We start from the raw sequence: 18,262 nt of genomic DNA on the forward strand, positions 1-18,262 counted from the left end.
TTTGGCAGCTCCTCTGCTACCTACACCTTTTTAAAAATGATTCTTTCCCTCAAAATATCTTCTTCGCTAGTAAACATTCTTTTTTCTAGAAAATGAATAAATCAGTCTTAACTGGCTACTTTACTTTACTGTACAAGATTCTATAGGATGTTGAAATAAGATTAAAGATATAAAAGTATTCGTGAAATATTCCTAATGAAATAATATAAACACGAGCCCGGAGCTATGATTTTTTAAAATAGGTGGATGTAATTATTTTTGTATTTTAGAAATAAAATATACTCATAATAAAATTACAATTTAAATATAAAAATTATAAATAAAATTGCGCCGACAATTGTGGAGTCGTGTTTCATTTAAGTTGTAGTAGTAGAAGAATCTACATGTTGATAACTCAGTAAAGCAGAGAATAAGAATGAAATTTGACAAGCTGAATAAATTTTTGATTATGTAAAAAAAAGGATATTTGCTGAAAATAGAATTGATTATTCCCTCTAGCATATCGATCTCGCCAACTAGCAAATCAGTCCAAATTTAGAAAGAGCTGAAAAACAATAAGGTTGAAGATTTGTTGGATTATTTAACAAACCATTATTAGAAATGAAGGCGACTTGGTCAGCCGGTTTCCGGTCATGAGATACGCCGTATAAATACCAATAGAATCCATTACCCGTTTCTCGTGTCCCAAACTAAATTCTCTCTTCGCAGATTCAGATCTGAAACTCCTCACTTCGAATTCTTAGAGGTATTCTCCACGAAACCTTCTGCGTCTCTTGTTTTCGATTTAGTTTACATCTTTTGAAATGATTGGTGTTTTCTCCGGCGCAATATGACGATAGTTGCTGTTTATAAGCACGAAGTTGGTGTTGCTTTGCTTTTCAATTAAGTACTTAGCTAATTTTAGTAATTCGGTTAGGGTTTGTGATTTGAATTATGCTGTTATGCTCAACTTCCTTATCTCCGAGTACAGATGCTTTTGGTGTTGCAGATATGCTCGAATCGAATTCTCTGTATTCGATTTTTGTTTGCTGCTGCTTTAGTTATATTCCACCATGATTTTGTCGTTTTAGGCCTAGATCCGTAGTTTTTGGAGTCTCATTATTGTATATCTGGTGAGATTAATTAGTTTTAACCTACGAGGATAAGATTTAAGATTAATCATGTTGCTTCTTTTGAATTATTATTTTTATTACTCTCTTCTCCAAGTTCAAGTACTCGACTAATTCGGTCGCTGCTTTATTTAGTTTTTCTGTTGTTTAGGTGTAGATCCGTAGTTTCTGGAATCTCATTATTGTGATTTGTTGTTTAGGTTCATGATATTTCATTTAACTATGTTTTGTGTTATCTTAGCTAAAGAATTTTGATTGATTGAGTCGTACTTGTTGGATAACTGCGTAATGAGGTGATTTGCGTTTAAAAATGTTTTTTGGTAACTTAGATCGATATGGAGACCTTTCTGTTTACATCTGAGTCTGTGAACGAGGGCCACCCCGACAAGCTGTGCGACCAGATCTCTGATGCAGTGCTGGACGCCTGCCTTGCCGAGGACCCCGAGAGCAAGGTTGCCTGTGAGACTTGCACCAAGACGAACATGGTGATGGTCTTTGGAGAGATCACCACCAAGGCTAATGTTGACTACGAGAAGATTGTCCGTGACACATGCCGCAATATTGGATTTGTCTCGGATGATGTAGGTCTTGATGCGGACAACTGCAAAGTCCTTGTCAACATTGAGCAGCAGAGCCCTGATATTGCGCAAGGTGTTCACGGCCATCTGACCAAGGCACCGGAGGAGATTGGTGCCGGTGACCAAGGTCATATGTTTGGGTATGCCACGGACGAGACGCCTGAATTGATGCCCCTGAGCCATGTTCTGGCCACCAAGCTTGGTGCTCGTCTTACTGAGGTGCGCAAGAATGGCACCTGCCCGTGGCTGAGGCCGGATGGGAAGACTCAGGTCACAGTTGAATACCACAACGACAATGGTGCTATGGTTCCCCAGCGCGTGCACACCGTGCTGATTTCCACCCAGCATGACGAAACTGTGACCAATGACGAGATTGCTGCAGATCTCAAGGAGCATGTGATCAAGCCTGTCATCCCTGAGAATTACCTTGATGAGAAGACAATCTTCCACCTCAACCCATCTGGGCGGTTTGTCATTGGTGGCCCTCACGGAGATGCTGGTCTGACTGGTCGTAAGATCATCATCGACACGTACGGAGGGTGGGGTGCGCATGGAGGTGGTGCTTTCTCCGGGAAGGACCCGACCAAGGTGGACAGGAGCGGTGCCTACATTGTGAGGCAGGCTGCTAAGAGCATCGTGGCGAGTAAAATGGCGCGGAGGTGCATCGTGCAGGTGTCTTACGCCATTGGTGTTCCGGAGCCTTTATCTGTGTTTGTGGACACTTTTGGAACGGGAAAGATCCCGGACAAGGAGATCCTGCAGATTGTGAAGGAGAATTTTGACTTCAGGCCGGGAATGATCTCGATTAATCTGGACCTCAAGAGGGGCGGCAATGGCAGGTTCCTTAAGACGGCGGCGTACGGCCACTTTGGGAGGGATGATCCTGATTTCACTTGGGAGGTTGTCAAGCCCCTCAAATGGGAAGCAAAAGCTCAGGCTTGAGAGTTGAGATTATCTACATCCTATATCTATGCTTGTTTTCCTTTTATCATTACTACTATCGTACCCTGCGTGGTTTTCTTGTATGAGTTCTAAATCATGTTCTGTAATAAACATAAACATAATTTTTAGATCTTTTGCTCTACTCTTTTGTTTTCCTTGTATTTTGATTCATGTCAATTTTTGGCTAATATATCATTAAATAATGTGAATTTATAATTAATTTTGGAGATGGATATTTACTAATAATATTTCTATGCAAATTTCAATTCGATACAAAATATGGAGTATTCATTGATGCAACATCATTTCCTTTTAGATTAAAAGCGAAATTGATTTTCAATTTAATACTATATGGATGAAGATAACATTATTTTCCTTTCTTAATACATTATTGATGTACTACATAACATCATTTCCTTAGATAAATAACAACCACAATATCATTTTCGATTTAATACAATCATTGATGAATGCAAAGACCATTTTTTCCTTTTGTATCATTTCGAATCTTCCATAGTTATTACCTATCATGGTAAACAGGAAGTATCATGTTACAATTCTATAATATAATATGCATATAGTACATTTTACTATCTTTTAGTTAAAATATTATGGTAAAGTAGGAAAATTTATTATGGACATTTTAATTTTGGGTTCGGCTCTAACAACAGTAAAAAAAATTCTGATTAGGTTTTTCTGTCAATTCATTTATGTTGGAATTCATTTTGTTTTCCAATTCGGATGTTCGAAGAAATCCCCTAATTGTGCAACAAGAGCCAAGAAATGGATTAATCAATTGAAGATAGAAGTGGCACACATTGCAGGTTGGTTTTATAGTAAAGTCGGAGAAACAATTCGACAAATATTACAAGATTTTAAGTTATTGTCATTTCTAGTAAAATGTGAAATCTGAACTAATGAACTATAGTTATACTCAGGTGCCTCAGCTTTACAGTTTTATAAATACACACACAAAGACTCATACACAGACATTTAGTAGAGATGAAATTAGTAGAATGGATCTCAGCTAGAACCATACTCCAACATCTCCCAACTGAAGGGGCGGAACACGAACAGAACCCGCGGGGAGCTCTTGAAAAGAAGGGCGACACACACACAGACTGCGGCTATGGCCAGCATGGAGAGCATCGTGGGCCTGTAGGGCAGAGTCCGGCTGCCACTTCTGTAGGCGAGGTTTTGGGCACAGACGCCACATGGTTTCGTATTCGACCTTGCTGCAATCTCAAAGATGGCAGCGGTGGCATTGGGTTTCTGGTTGACGCTGCTCTCAGAGAGATTGTCGGATATGTCCACAACAACATGCCCGGAGGGTGCTTTCTTGTTCATTTTTCTCTGGACGAGGTGGATATAAGAATAGTGTCCTCGCAGTCTGGCATAATTCTCTGGTGTGAATCCTGTGCTGTCGAGGGCGCTCTTCCAAGCATCGATTCCCACCTGACAAGCAGTCACACATCTTATTTAATGTAATGAACACGCAATTAGTGAGTCCGTTCAGAAATACTCGACAAAAGAAGGTTACCTTTCCAGGATCGTCGGTCAAAGCATCCAATATATCCTCAGATCCATCCCTACCAGCTGCTACATGAAGAGGTGTCAGACCTCCAGGTCCAGCAACATCGGGTCTAAACAAATAACCGCCAACGAGGGATCCGTACTCCGAACTCAGCTCATCTGCTATTTTTTCTGGAACATATCTCAACAGCATCGCCACTAGAGATCTTGAATTTTTCCGCACAGCTCGGTGGAGCACACTCATTTCAGACAAAGCAAACTTCAAGAAAGGTTTCTCTTCGCCACTCACTGTTCCAGAAAATAAGATCTCGAGGAGCTTATTTACGACAGAACACCATTCACGCTCCATTGAGAACTCCACAAGACACTTAAACCGTTCAAAAGGGAAAAATTCCAAGTTAGACTCTTCATTTCCATACCGGGACTTCAACTGATATTTGTGGAGAAGCCACCCCATTTCATGTATAAACTCCATGGCTTGGCTTCTTGCAGTAATTCTCCCCGTTCCTCTCTGTAAATGGTCTTCTTCTACCAGTTCTATCTCTTTCTCTAGCATACAAATCTCAGCACACACATTTTCCTCAGCAATTATGAAGGGATAGTAGCTGCTACTAACTCCGTGATCTTCGACCTGATGTAAGGAATAATTCGTGTTACAAAAAAAAAGGATTTTAGCTCTTTTTAGAAATAGCATAAAATATACAGTAGTACATTGCAAATAAACTCAGGTATGTGTTCCTTTTGCTTGGCTCATCTGTATTTTATGAGATTACATTGCTTCCAGAGAGTCAATTCAATGCAGAAAACATAAATTAGCAGAGCAGCCACCATAGAAGAAAATTCGTATGATCGTATCATATTACTGGTATATGTGATGCAACATATGCGAAACAGCATATTCAAGTGAATCGAACCTCTATAAAGCCTCTTCCAATAACAGAGGGAATCGAACAGGAAAACTTAAGACATTGAACATGTTCAAGTGAATCAACATGTTCCATCGACTCGCAATCAGTTTCCAGATAGTTTCCTTCCAGTGCACAAAGTAACCTAGAAAACAGACGATAGCAATTCACTGTTAGTAGTTTAACAAAACCTTACACATGCGAGAAAATAGCGTTTCCCAAGTAGAGAAGGGAGGTCATGTATGATTAAACAATAATTGCTTATTAAATTGCAATTCGAACAAATACCTAGAGGAAGGTCGGGATAAGTTGAAGCCTTTGACATTGAATTGAGCTTGCCCAGATGATACCACAGCAATGGGTTTGATGCTCAGAATTGAGCTAAAGCTATCAGTCGCAAGAGGCAAAGACGTATTGACAACTACCCGACCTGCAAGCCAAATAGATCCAAATAAAATATCCTCCAATATATGTAACTGGTGAGTTTGCAATCCAAATAAAACATAGCAACTATAGCATAGGAGGAAATCAGAAGAAAACCATTTTGAACAAATGCCATCTGGTTCTGCACCCTCGCATAGATCCATCCAGTACTCCAAAAATTGACATCATCAGAGAAATTCAGCAGCCTACTTAGACTGGAGCTCAGGTCACAATAGAGCTATCGAGAAAGAAAACAAACAGGAATATGGAAGCATTAGATTTTTGTCGATGCATGACCTCAAATGATTTCATAATCATGTTTCTCTAATACAATTAGAAAAACATACCTCTTCCCATGCAGACTCGGATTGGCGAAGATATATAGTTAAAATGACACAACCTGGTCTGATGTAGCTCTCTATATCAGAAGGACTGTGGGATAACCAATCAAAAATCTGAAATTCAATGTTCAGATAGCTAATAGTCAGAATACAAGAGGCTGAATGGGAAGCAAAGCATTTGCAGCTTGCAATCTGTGTCAGTAATAAAGATGTATGAGAGAGAAACAGGTAGAAGTTAAAGTACCTGTGATCGCAAAACAATGGGAAAGTCACTAGGTTCTTTACCAAATAGCTTGAACACAATGCGATCTGTGTGGCTCTGTTGTAACAGAAGTCAAAGGAAGAAAATATATAAATTTACAATTCAATAAAAGTTATACTAGTACTACAAAGCAATTTCCTACAATTTTCAATTTTAACAATCAAAGGCCATTTTATATGGGATTATGGGCATGAATATTGAATGGCCCATACAGTCAGAGCAAACTAAAAGACAAGACAATCACTAGATGCTTCAGCCATCTACAAGCGAAAAGGAGAAAAACGACAAATCAACAGTGTTAGGACAGCAGAATACATAAGTCTGAACTCTAACTACAAGAACTTGTCATGTAGACACTTAAAGATCTTCATGAATGAATTAGCATATCTCCATGCAGAACCTCTCCAAAACTGGATTTTATATATTTTCTTTTTCACATTTCTAAGAGAAATAACTAATGGTGTTTTGCTTATGGATTTGACGGGCATGAAAACATGTAAGCCAAGAAACCGTGTTTATAGGCACTTTAGTGTCCATTTAATGGTTCAACTTCTGCGACGATAAGTTCAATATTGCATCATAGAATACCTGAGCCTCCCCACTGGAACTGGATGGGGACTGAGCAGATGCAGAGTCCGAATTTCCGCTAGTCTGAGGAGGACTTGATTGATGAGATTCTTGCTGCACCCATGAAGGGCACCCAACAGTAACGACACCTAGACCCTGTGGAGCGGTTGATCTTTCCATGTCATCCGTTCCATCATCCGAATCAACATAAATGTCATTCAAATCAAAATTATTCAGTTTGCATCCTCCACCAGAAGTCTCCAGCCCTTGAACGTACTGAGAACCAGCTTCTGTGTGCAGAACAATGCCTGGCCTCTGAGATGTGGCATGTAGATCAACATTTTTCTGTGGCATCTCATCACCAAGTGTTCTGCAATGCTCTTCTCTAGATGTTTGCCCAGGAGAGCCATTTGACATCAACATAGATACTAACTCAGACTTTCCAACTGAAGCCAAATTATTCAACAAATCTGGAGACTCTTGAAGATGTGCAGACATGTTTCTTTCCCAGTGGAGGGATCCCTGACTGGCAAGACCTTGAAGAAGATGAGACAGAAGATCCTGCTCATCTCTGTGGTTCGACCTATTAGCTGAAAATCGTGGAAGTGGGAAGGAATTTGGTCATCTTAGACTTGGCAAAGGGCCCAAAAGGTCAAAATATTGAACAAGAATTCTGCATATCGTATAACACGAATGCAGCCTTTCTGAAACAGAAAAGTTTCTTACAGTGCATGCTGGATAGGATCTTCAGTATGCTCATCAACAAGTAACTGCTCGTCTGATTGTTATCCACAGGATTGGTATTACTGATATTGTCAGTTTGTGTTTTCCTCCTCCTCTTATTGTGGCCAGCCAAGCGCCGGCGACAACTTCTTTTTCCCTCGTCAAACTCTTGGAGTGCATGAAACCTGAAAGCACAAATTACATTACTTATAGATAGTAGGGTAATATAAGTACATCATATAGACTACCTCCTCAAATATGAAACTCCAAGTAACACAATTAAGTTTTTAGCTTTCCATAGTTAGCCGGAAACATCATTTTCTCAATCATATCGCTCTTTTCCATCTAAGAACATGAGACAATCCCCAAGATCATTATTGGCCTAATCAATTTTCAGCTCCTCGGGAATCCAAATCTCTAAAATTTAACCAGCCAGAAGAGCAAGAAGAGAACAGACCTGCTGCACTGCTGGCAGAAACGCTGCATTTGATTCCCCACGAGTGCCTTGCTAGCCTTGGAATGCATCTGGCAGACTTTATGCCGTCTATGATAATCTTTCGCCTTGCTCAAATCGGCGCCGCAGTCCTCAACCTGACAGACAGCTCCGGCTAACTTCGTCTTCTTCCCCGCGGTTGCTTCCCCATTCCCGGCCGTCGCGAAACCGCGGCCGCCGAGGTCCAGAGTCAAATCGGCCAAGTTACTGTTCTCGACCGCATCAGCTCGTCTCTTCTTCTCCAAATCTCTAGTATCCCGCTGCAATTCGTCGGAATACGACGAGGAAGTGTTGGAGGAAGCTGGAGTTGCGGAGATTCCAGTCTCGAGGGGGAAAAGCTGCTTGCTCTGATAATTAGAGGCGGCGCCGTTGAGCGGCGTAGCAATGAAGAGGTCTCCATCCCATCTCCACTCGCTCGGATCCCATTCCAAGCTCCGCTTACTCACCGCGCGCAAATCGGATGAAATTCCGTAATAGAGCTGAGCTTCGCCGCCTATTCGGGCTTCCATGGCTGCTAATTACTGAAATTGAAGCACGCGAATTCAGGTAGAGCGCAGATCAGGAGCAGCAAATCAACCTAACCTTTACCAAATCAATCTGTACGGAATCATAAATCCGGATTGAGCGCGTACATCCTTGTAATTCCAGTACAACCAGAGCACGTAGGGTGAGTTCAGCAAAGGAGGAAGGTGATTCGGAGGGGGATAAAAGGAGGAAATTCGAAATCAAGGCAGCAAAAGAGTAGGGTGATTTCAGTTGAGAAAGTGAAAGAAGAGTGGGGAGAGAGAGTTGGCAAGTAAGATCAGGGCGGAGGAAGGGGAGAATAAGTAGAGAGAAGTTGGGTGGCGAAAGGTGCGGATGGAAGGTGGGTGGGATATGAAATGAATGTAGAGAGACGAAGAGAGAGAGGAGAGGAGAGGAGTGAGTGGTGGTTTTTGTTTCTTTATAATTATAAACATGGGGATTAATTTACTTTGTATTTTGGATGGGCCCACCTTACATTTTCTCTCTCCTCATATATCACTTCGCAATTCTCATGCTATATACGATAATAGAAATGGCGTACCGCAACTTAATTGATCAAAGACGTTTTAGTTAACTGTGTTTGATAAGATTAAAATTAACGGATTATTTTGGGTGAAATAATATTTTATCTTTGTTTAATGCATCTTGGCTGCTTCATTACTTCATCCGTCTCTAAATAATAGTACTTCCTCCGTCCCGGGCTACTCGCACATTTGCTTTTCGGCACGGAGATTAAGGAATGAGTGTATAGCAAAGTCAACAATTGCGGATGTAGGTGATAATTTTTACTAAAAATGGAAAGAGTGCAAATAACTTGGGACGCCCAGAAAGAAAAATAGTGCAAGTAACACGGGACAGAGGGAGTATAACTTTTGAGATCGGCACGAGATTTAATGCGTTATTGATAAAGCAAGAGTGTGATGGATAGAAAAAGTTTTTTAAGTATTGTTAGTGGAAAAGTAGTCTCACCTCATTAGAGAGAAGAGAATTTCTGAAATTGAAATGTTCATACTCTTTGGAAACGGATGAAAAAGGAAATAGTGCATATTCTTGAGGGACGAAGGGAGTATTATTTTTTAGAAAAATGCATATTTTACTAAAAAAAACGTTTATTGTACTTGAATATATATTCATTGCGGCTTTGATATTTGATTGTTTTATCTTAATGCTGCGACGAAGCTTTTTCTCCCTTTTCTTAGTCTCTCATTTTTGCGTTGCATCTTTCAACACAAGGAGAATTTCATTAGGTCTTTGTCAATTTTGGTAAGTTTCATCCAATTTTGATTATTTTCACATTGATTTATTCACTATTATTCGATTTTTGTTTAATGTATCTTTTCTTTCTTTTTTCGCTCATAGTCGCCATTGTCTTCATCTTCTCACCACTACTGCAATCGAAGGCGACACATGTGCACTCATATCAGCAAGTTGCATTGAGAAATTTATATCGAGGTGACAAACTAAAGTACTATAGACATCCAACAATATAGAGGACCATTTAATTCATATGGACATTCTAACCATATGAAAAATTACAAATTTGTGCATTCCAATGCAAATAATGTCTTAGTTGGTGTATGAAGCCAATTTTAGGTAGTATTTTTTGACACTGTCCAAGATGTACAAAAAAGATAAAAAGACATACAAATAGGAGATTCCAAATCATTTAGCACTATTCATTTTCAAAATTGAGGATGAGTAAAGGAGAGAACCATATCTTAATAAGGAAGGAGTCGAAGACAATTGGTCCAACAAGTAAGGCACCACCACCACCATTTTCTCACATTCGGTATCAAGTCGAGATAGAGAGAGTTATCACTCATATTCATATTCACTCACACCAACTGCACTCACTATGTTTCGGAGAATACATGAAAAGATAAAACAGAGAAAGAAAGTGACAGCGAGAGGTCGGCCACAGACAGTGAAAAAGATGCTATGCTATGCTTTGTTATTATGGAAAAATGGATTGGAAAAAAAAGAACATTTTATTTGTTCAGTATTCTATGCTCCAATAGTAACTTGTTCATCTCTCTGTTTAATTTATGGTATGATGCTAAATTAATTATACTATTACGCTTTCCCTAACCGACCGGTAATGCTCCAAAACCGTCATGGGCAAAAAGGACAATTTCACGTGTCACCGAAATTCTCATGGGCTGCTATTTCGATATTTCAAGATCATGCCATTTGGATGCTATTCCCATTATTAAATTGTAGTAGGAACAAAAAATTTGTAGACCTACATAACTTTCCGAATTACTACTATTATTTACTTCAATTATTTACATGTTCAAACGGGTAAAGCTTAATGTGGACTTTTTAAATTAGGGTGGGGATTGGGCATTGGACACAATCACTTATTTCTTGAATTTATAAGACTTGTCACATAGTTTAGTGATAATATATGTGGTTACGGTGATTTATATCTAATGGTTTATATATTATCGAGGAGTCGAATCGCAAGTCAAAGTTAACAAAAAAAACTAGTGTTAACACCCGTGCATAGCACGGGTCTTAGGATTTTCAATAATGACGACAATTGGTAAGTAATTTAAAATAAATATAAATACAATACAAAGAAAAATATCATTCTCTGTCCGCGAAGTAAACTATTTAGTAATAGATACATGAATTTATGAAAAATTGATTTGTGAAATTGAGTGGAAAAGTAAGACAAAATATAATGAAGAGATAACGATATTTATATTTAAGAATGTAGAATATATGTTATTTGATTAAAATGTATATAAGGAAATGTGCAACTAAAATGAATTTTGAGGGCTAATCATATACAAATACAATATAATAAAATTAGAATTACAAAATCGTTAACAATTTCACTAAATAAATAGATCATAAGTTTTCATAACAAAAATTATAAAAATAGAAAAATAGAAAGTACAATAGTAACAACAACCAGGAGTTTATAAATTTTGAAAAACTTATTTGTAAACAACAAGAATCTCCACTACTATCGACATCATCTTTACAAACTAATATCTTCAAACCATCACGACTTGTGACTCTTGATACAGCAACATACAGTTGTCCATAACTGAAGACAGGCCTTTTCAGAAACAATCCAACATTTGAAAGTGATTGACCTTGACTTTTGTTAATAGTCATTGCATAAGACACAATTAATGGAAATTGTCATCGTTGGAATTTGAATGGCAATGTTGGATCAGATGGTATTAAAGTCATTCGAGGAATCAACACCTTAAGACCAACATTATGACCAGCCAATACTTGTCCCTCCAAAACATAGTCACCTAAACGTGTAATAATCAATCGGGTGCCATTACACAAACCATTAGAAGGATCTATATTCCTTAACAACATCACTGGAGTGCCAACTTTCAGCAACAGTTCATGATTAGAAGTACCTGAACATTTCAAATTATTCAAAAATTCAACTGTATGAATCTCAGCAAAACCATTTGATGTCAAATCAGAGTTTGATATACTATCATAGCTCAAATAAACTCGACCTTGAGACTGATCCAATGAAATCATGAATTGATTAACCTCATCAACTATCTCTGAAGTAGGAGCAAGTATTGCACGACCATGCAAAGAATTACTTAACTCATGGGGATTCATATACGAAGGATATATGTTGGAAATAATGGTTCTAAGAGGATCTCCAGTATTAGACAAAACAATGTCAGAAGAAAGATGAATAGATACTTCACCATCATTTGGACCACCAATAACCCCATCTCCAATAGAGGCAACCCAAGAGGAAAAAGCCTCTAACTTGGAGGCTTCATCACCATATTGAACACTCAATAGTCTCATGTTTTTTGTCAACCTCAAAACTGTACAACTCATCCAAAGATAAGAAGAGTTAATGGTAGTAGCATTCACAACATCTTGTTGTGAATGCTACCATTAGGAATAACCGGTAAAATTTGTCTAAAGTCACCACCAAAAGGTTGGTCCATACTAAACTCATTACATCCACGCATAATATCTCTGAAACTCCTATCCACGGCTTCTATACAATGTTTATGGATCATAGGAGCTTCATCCCATATAATAAGTTTAGCTCTCTCGATGAGCTCAACAAGTGCACTCCATGATTTTATATTGCACATCGAATCTTCATTCACATTGATAGGAATCTTAAAGAGGGAATAAGCCGTTCTACCACTGAGCAATAATAAAGAAGCTATACCACTGGAAGCTACATTCAAAACAATATCACCCTTCGAACGAATCCCTACAGACAATGTCTTCCATATGAAAGTTTTACCAGTACCTCCATAGCCATATACAAAAAACATTCTCTCAGCATTTAAATCGACACTTGACATTATTGTATCATAAACATGAAGTTGTTCATTAGTGAACTTGGATACAAATTCCAAATGTTCTCTTGCTAAAGCTTCACGATCATAACACAACTCATCACTCATCAATCTATTGTCAGGAGTTTCAAAATACTCAGATTTTGGATACGACATACAACTGAAGTCACGTAAACTTTTGCCAACATTGGCCAACAATTTCTCAACCTCGGCTAAAGCGAAACTCTGAATTTGATCATCATTGAGCATTAAAGCTACAAATTCCGGAAAAATAGTAAATTTAAATTCATGATATAAATAAAAAAATAACTAACATAAATAACAAAAACGAAATTGATTTCACTTATAAGTTACCTGAATGATTTGAAAGTTTTCATTGGTTATCGAGAACATCATCAGACAAATATTTCCAACAACTTTGCCAAACTACATCAGGGAGTGAAATAGATTCAGAGGTCAACAAACTAACAAACAATAGTCTTACGGAATACGCAGATGCCAAAAAAGAAGCCTCCACAATGCCATCAACATATTCTTTATCGTCATCCAACAACCCCAATGCAAAGCAAGCATCCCGAAATGAATCATATTGAACACCATTTACAAATCTAATGTCTTCAAATGATGTAGCTCCCTTGACAATATTCAACAAACACCTCAAGTAATACATATCGTCAGAACCAGGAGCAACATAAAACATCTTCCCAGTAGAAAATCGTTGTTGTCTAGGCTTAATGTGGACTTTTTAAATTAGGGTGGGGATTGGGCATTGGACACAATCACTTATTTCTTGAATTTATAAGACTTAGTCACATAGTTTAGTGATAATATATGGGGTTTCGGTGATTTATATCTAATGGTTTATATATTATCGAGGAGTTGAATCGCAAGTCAAGGTTAACAAAAAAATGGTCCCTAAAACGAGAATTAAATAAAATTTTAATCTTTTCGAATCAATGTAAATTTTCTCCTTGATTTGGACCAATCGACCTTGTACGAGATTCACAATTGATAATGGGATGTGGGGTGTGTGTGGAATGGCACTAGTACTAGAGAGGCTGCCAAGTTCGTTTTGGTCCCTTTCGAGTAATGGAGTAGTACATTATAATTAAAAAAAACAAAAAATTGTAGAGTTTGGCCATTTAATTATCCATAAACGATTTAAATGGTGGGTGGGAGGTCCCATTTCTTGGTTCCTTATCATAAACAACAAAAAAATTAAAATACAATTAGAAAAGGAAAATAATACAAAAAGGTGGAGCAACAGAACTAATACGAATCAATTATGAAGCCTTTACTTTGACCGAACTATGCTGTGGGTCACCGTCTAGTCCATTCTCATAAATTATATTGTCATGATATAAGTGAAGAAGTAATGTAAATCATATTAATATAGGAGTATTATTTTATGATGGATTCAAGAAACAAAAATTTGTCGGTGTCAAGAAAAGAGACAGCGTGATAATCATCGATTGCAAAGCACTACCGGTAAAGCCAGTAAATAAACTTCTAACCTCAAAAGAGTAATGCAGAGTTACCGCAGTATAGGGTCGATCGTAAGTGCATATAACTACAAATTCGAGGATAAACGGTGGGCCGCTGGAGGATGGATGCATTGTAGTAAGGTAGAAGCAACCTACAAAGGTCACATGCAATTGGACCCTCCCTTATTAACTAACACACACCATCCTCCTTCCTTGTCTCATTCCCCTCCTTTTTTTGGATAAATTATTTTTGAATTTCAATTTTTTCATAGTTTACAAAATTTTTATTTACTAGTATAATTAGTTTTGGGTTTTTTTCACGAATTTAAACTATGGGAAAATTTCGATTTTTGTTCACTAATTTTTATTCATCATAACAACATTTTATTTTGATTAATGATTGTCATCTATTTTGATGCCACAATACCTTTATCATCCATCTGAATTCATGGAAATTTGTGAATTCCATTAAATATATTTGGGCATCAATTTGATTATGGGAGAATGTACTAATAGTTGGTGAATGGTGGATTAATTATTTTCTCATGTCTATGATATATAGAAAGAAAGACATTTCACAAATAAAAATACAATAATGGATGGAGATTATTGTGTAAAAAAAATGTATGCAGCGAAATACTAATAGTATTAATGATTTTGTGTTTGTTTCGTATTGTCTCTATTGATGTGCAAATGATTGGGAATTTGATTGCCCTGATTAATGATTATAGTATTAGTGGTGGTGGATACTAATTATAAATGGGGTGTTTTTTGGAGATTTATTTTTCTTGATATATTAATAATTATAAATAACAATTATAAAGGCTGTCTTCTAGACAAGTAGTTGAATTGTCACGTGAAATGTACGAGAAATTAGGGGAATGGTGCTATCTATCATTCAAAATGCTAGTATTAAAATTTGGTAGTGCTATCTATATATTTAGAGATGAATATTTGCCTAGAAAGTGGGCGCACATGAGTTCACGAACCCATTTGCATCACATATTTTTCGAAAGGCCATCTATCTTGGCATTTATTTACTATTGTAGGATTCGAATAAAAACAAGGGAAGGGTCATCGCATTTTGACATGTCATTTCATAGTAGTAGTATTATGGATTTCAAGATCCCCTACAATTATTTCATTGAAGAATATTGATCTTCTTTTGCTCAAAAATATAATCCCTGCATTCTTTCTTTGAGAACAATTTAATCTCTACATTGTTTTGTGGAGTACTATCACTTTTATGTGGGCATTTATTTATTTTCTCCTTTTTAGGTTTATGTAATGTAAACGAGATGTTCAATAATTTTATTTCCCTTTTTACAGAATAAGAAATTCACGACATTATTATTTAAAAGATTAGTTTTTTCGATAAACCATATTCACAATGTCGGAGATTAAAATATTTAATTATTTCTATAGCTTCATTTCAAACTTTATGATAGAAATCCATGGGTTCCATCCTAAAACCAATTGGTGATAGGAGGAGGGGCCCATGAGATTTATATACTAGTTTCAGACTTATATACTAGTTTCAGTTTTCTCTTGATAGGAGGAGGGGCCCATGAGATTTATATACTAGTTTCAGACTTATATACTAGTTTCAGTTTTCTCTTGACACCGATGTGAGACAGTTATATATTATATTTTTAGTTTCAATTGCCAACACCCTCCCTCAAACCCTTCAAGGTGAACCTTGGAGGGGTTGGACTTTTTTTTTCTAATCGATTGGACAATCGGTCCAATTTTTTTGATCGATTGGGACCACTTGGCCCAAATTTTCAGCCCAGTTATACTGCTGGGTCAGTCATTTTTTTCGGTTTCAGCCCAGATATACTGCTGGGTCAGTTAAATATGACCCACAGTCGGCGACCCGCTCTGATACCATGATAGAAATCCATGGGTTCCATCCTAAAACCAATTGGTGATAGGAGGAGGGGCCCATGAGACTTATATACTAGTTTCAGTTTTCTCTTGACACCGATGTGGGACAGTTATATATTATATTTTTAGTTTCAATTGCCAACACTTTACAATACTAGTAATTTTTAAAAATTTGACCGTGGTTATGATATTCAACAGTTTACATGAAATTACACATTTCACCTATATTATACAATCACATGATATATTTTTCATAGGAAATGAAAACCACCTTTCCCACAATATCATGAGTTTAATTCGAGTTGGATTTTTCAAAATGTTGGAAGGCAAGAATAGGGACAAGGTCACAAGGGAACATAGTAGATCCAACAAAGGAATAAATAATTTTGATCTACAAACTATAGTAAATATTAAATTCAAATCTTTATGTGCATGGAGATGGAGATCTGCCCAATAGAGTGTGTTAACATGCAAAATTAGGTTTAAGATACCTTCCAACCTGACATTCGTTTTTTTTGCCCAATAATTTTACAAACTATAGTCTCGAGACAAAGATGCTACAAAATTGATATCCTCATAACATCACACATGTTTGTCATATGCAACAGAATTATTTAAGCACTGGTCAATTTATAATTTATGTGCAACAATATTATTTTAAATAAAGTAAGAATCATTGCTAAGACGTTCTAAAATAAGGGTATTTTTAATTTCTTATAATTTGATTTTATGATCTCACATTGCATGATACCTTTTTTTTAATTTAAAAAAGTAAGAATTCATTTGGGTCGAATTCACATGGAAACTAGCCTTATATTATTAATGCTCGTGATATTTTATTGACAACTTGTTCAATAGTAGTCTCCATATCTAAGAATGATGCACCATCTATTAGTTGCAAACTTTTCTTATAATCAAAATATATTGATTCAAGTTTATTTAATGATATATTTTTTTCGAGATACTTAATGGTTCAAACTAAAATCTAAAATCTTTCCCGTTAGATTTTTAATAAATGCATTAAATGCCAATATTATAAAAGTAAGGCTGACAATTTTTGACACGATACGATAACACGACACGAACCGACACGAAAATAATGGGTTTGGGTCAGAGCTTATTGGGTTTGTGTCCTTATCGGGTCGACCCGTTAAGGATACGAAAATTTCGTGTCGTGTTTGTGTCGTATTCGTGTCGGGTTCGTATTATCCGTTAACAATACGTGTCCATGTCGTGTTCGTGTCGTGTTCGTGTTATCTGTTAACAAATAATATTTTAATATTATTAATTCTTATTATTTTCATTTTTAATAGGTTTAACCGTTATCAGGTCGTGTTGTTATCGAGTCGTTATCGTGTCATCTCGTGTACGTGTTGTTATCGTGTCGTGTTGACCCGAATTGGTTCGTGTCGTTAATGGGTTCGTGTCGTGTTCGTGTCGTGTTCGTGTCTGAGGGTTTCGTGTCGTGTTCGTGTTTGAGGTTTTCTTAACGGGTCGTGTTCGTGTTTGTTGTTATCGTGTTCGTGTCGTTATCGTGTCGACACGATAACGATCCGACACGCACGATTTGCCACCCCTATATAAAAGGGATATGTTACTATGTTGTTTCATATTATTCGTTTTTTTAAAAAATTTTAATATCCTAAAAATCATTATTAATGTCATTAATTTTATAATATTACATGCATAAAGCAAGAATGGTGATCATAGAAAATGCTTATATCGATTTTTGATTTTGATATAATTTGTAAAAAAAACCACGCAAGTAGCAAATTTTAAGATACTTAAAAAATGAAATCAAATTAATAAATTAACATGAATTAAAAAAACGATGTTGACAATAATCTTGACATTAATCCTAGAGCATCAGCAGTGGCGGACGTCACCGCGGAATTCCCACCGGCGTGCGGGAATTTCGTGGCGGACGTCCGCCATTGTGCGTGGCATGCACGGATACGGAATTCCGTCGAGGAATTCGCAGTTCCGAGACGTTTCGCGTGGAATTCCGTGCGGACTTCCGCCATTGCGTTGACTCCCACGGACGTTCGCGCGGAATTCCCGTTTATTGCATTAAATGTTTATTTTAAATTTCTATAAATACGTCCCGTTGAACTTCATTTCATTCGCACCACTTGTATTAACAAGTATCTCTCTCTAAAAATACCTTTCTTTCG

General features: G+C 37.1%; 4 protein-coding genes across 5 annotated transcripts; 1 reads left to right on the top strand and 3 right to left on the bottom strand.

Annotated features, from left to right (window-relative positions):
- Positions 1-587: 587 nt before the first annotated feature.
- On the top strand, positions 588-2,771 carry LOC121752082 (S-adenosylmethionine synthase 5). Its single transcript, XM_042146964.1, has 2 exons — positions 588-745; positions 1,439-2,771. Exon 2 carries the CDS (start codon positions 1,445-1,447, stop codon positions 2,627-2,629), a length of 1,185 nt encoding a protein of 394 aa, XP_042002898.1. The 5' UTR covers positions 588-745; positions 1,439-1,444; the 3' UTR covers positions 2,630-2,771.
- A 667-nt stretch (positions 2,772-3,438) lies between these two features.
- On the bottom strand, positions 3,439-8,806 carry LOC121751594 (squamosa promoter-binding-like protein 1). 2 transcript variants are annotated; one of them, XM_042146369.1, is made up of 11 exons: positions 8,465-8,806; positions 7,841-8,397; positions 7,387-7,568; positions 6,682-7,250; positions 6,076-6,150; positions 5,838-5,945; positions 5,608-5,728; positions 5,356-5,497; positions 5,077-5,212; positions 4,170-4,793; positions 3,439-4,084 (listed from the first exon to the last, which is right to left on the bottom strand). In XM_042146369.1, the coding sequence occupies exons 2-11, from the start codon at positions 8,383-8,385 to the stop codon at positions 3,653-3,655; spliced, it is 2,934 nt and encodes a 977-aa protein (XP_042002303.1). In that variant the 5' UTR covers positions 8,386-8,397; positions 8,465-8,806; the 3' UTR covers positions 3,439-3,652. The 2 variants fall into 2 exon arrangements, with proteins under 2 accessions (XP_042002303.1, XP_042002302.1); XM_042146368.1 differs by having other exon boundaries at positions 7,841-8,805.
- Positions 8,807-11,557: 2,751 nt separating this feature from the next.
- On the bottom strand, positions 11,558-12,205 carry LOC121751857. Its single transcript, XM_042146653.1, has one exon. It carries the CDS (start codon positions 12,203-12,205, stop codon positions 11,558-11,560), a length of 648 nt encoding a protein of 215 aa, XP_042002587.1.
- LOC121751480 (ATP-dependent DNA helicase PIF4-like) lies at positions 11,697-13,504 on the bottom strand. Its single transcript, XM_042146229.1, has 2 exons — positions 13,072-13,504; positions 11,697-12,971 (listed from the first exon to the last, which is right to left on the bottom strand). The coding sequence occupies exon 2, from the start codon at positions 12,964-12,966 to the stop codon at positions 12,271-12,273; it is 696 nt and encodes a 231-aa protein (XP_042002163.1). The 5' UTR covers positions 12,967-12,971; positions 13,072-13,504; the 3' UTR covers positions 11,697-12,270.
- Positions 13,505-18,262: the final 4,758 nt, after the last annotated feature.

This window comes from Salvia splendens, chromosome 10 (genome assembly GCF_004379255.2).
Source record: "Salvia splendens isolate huo1 chromosome 10, SspV2, whole genome shotgun sequence".
Lineage (NCBI taxonomy): Eukaryota > Viridiplantae > Streptophyta > Magnoliopsida > Lamiales > Lamiaceae > Salvia > Salvia splendens.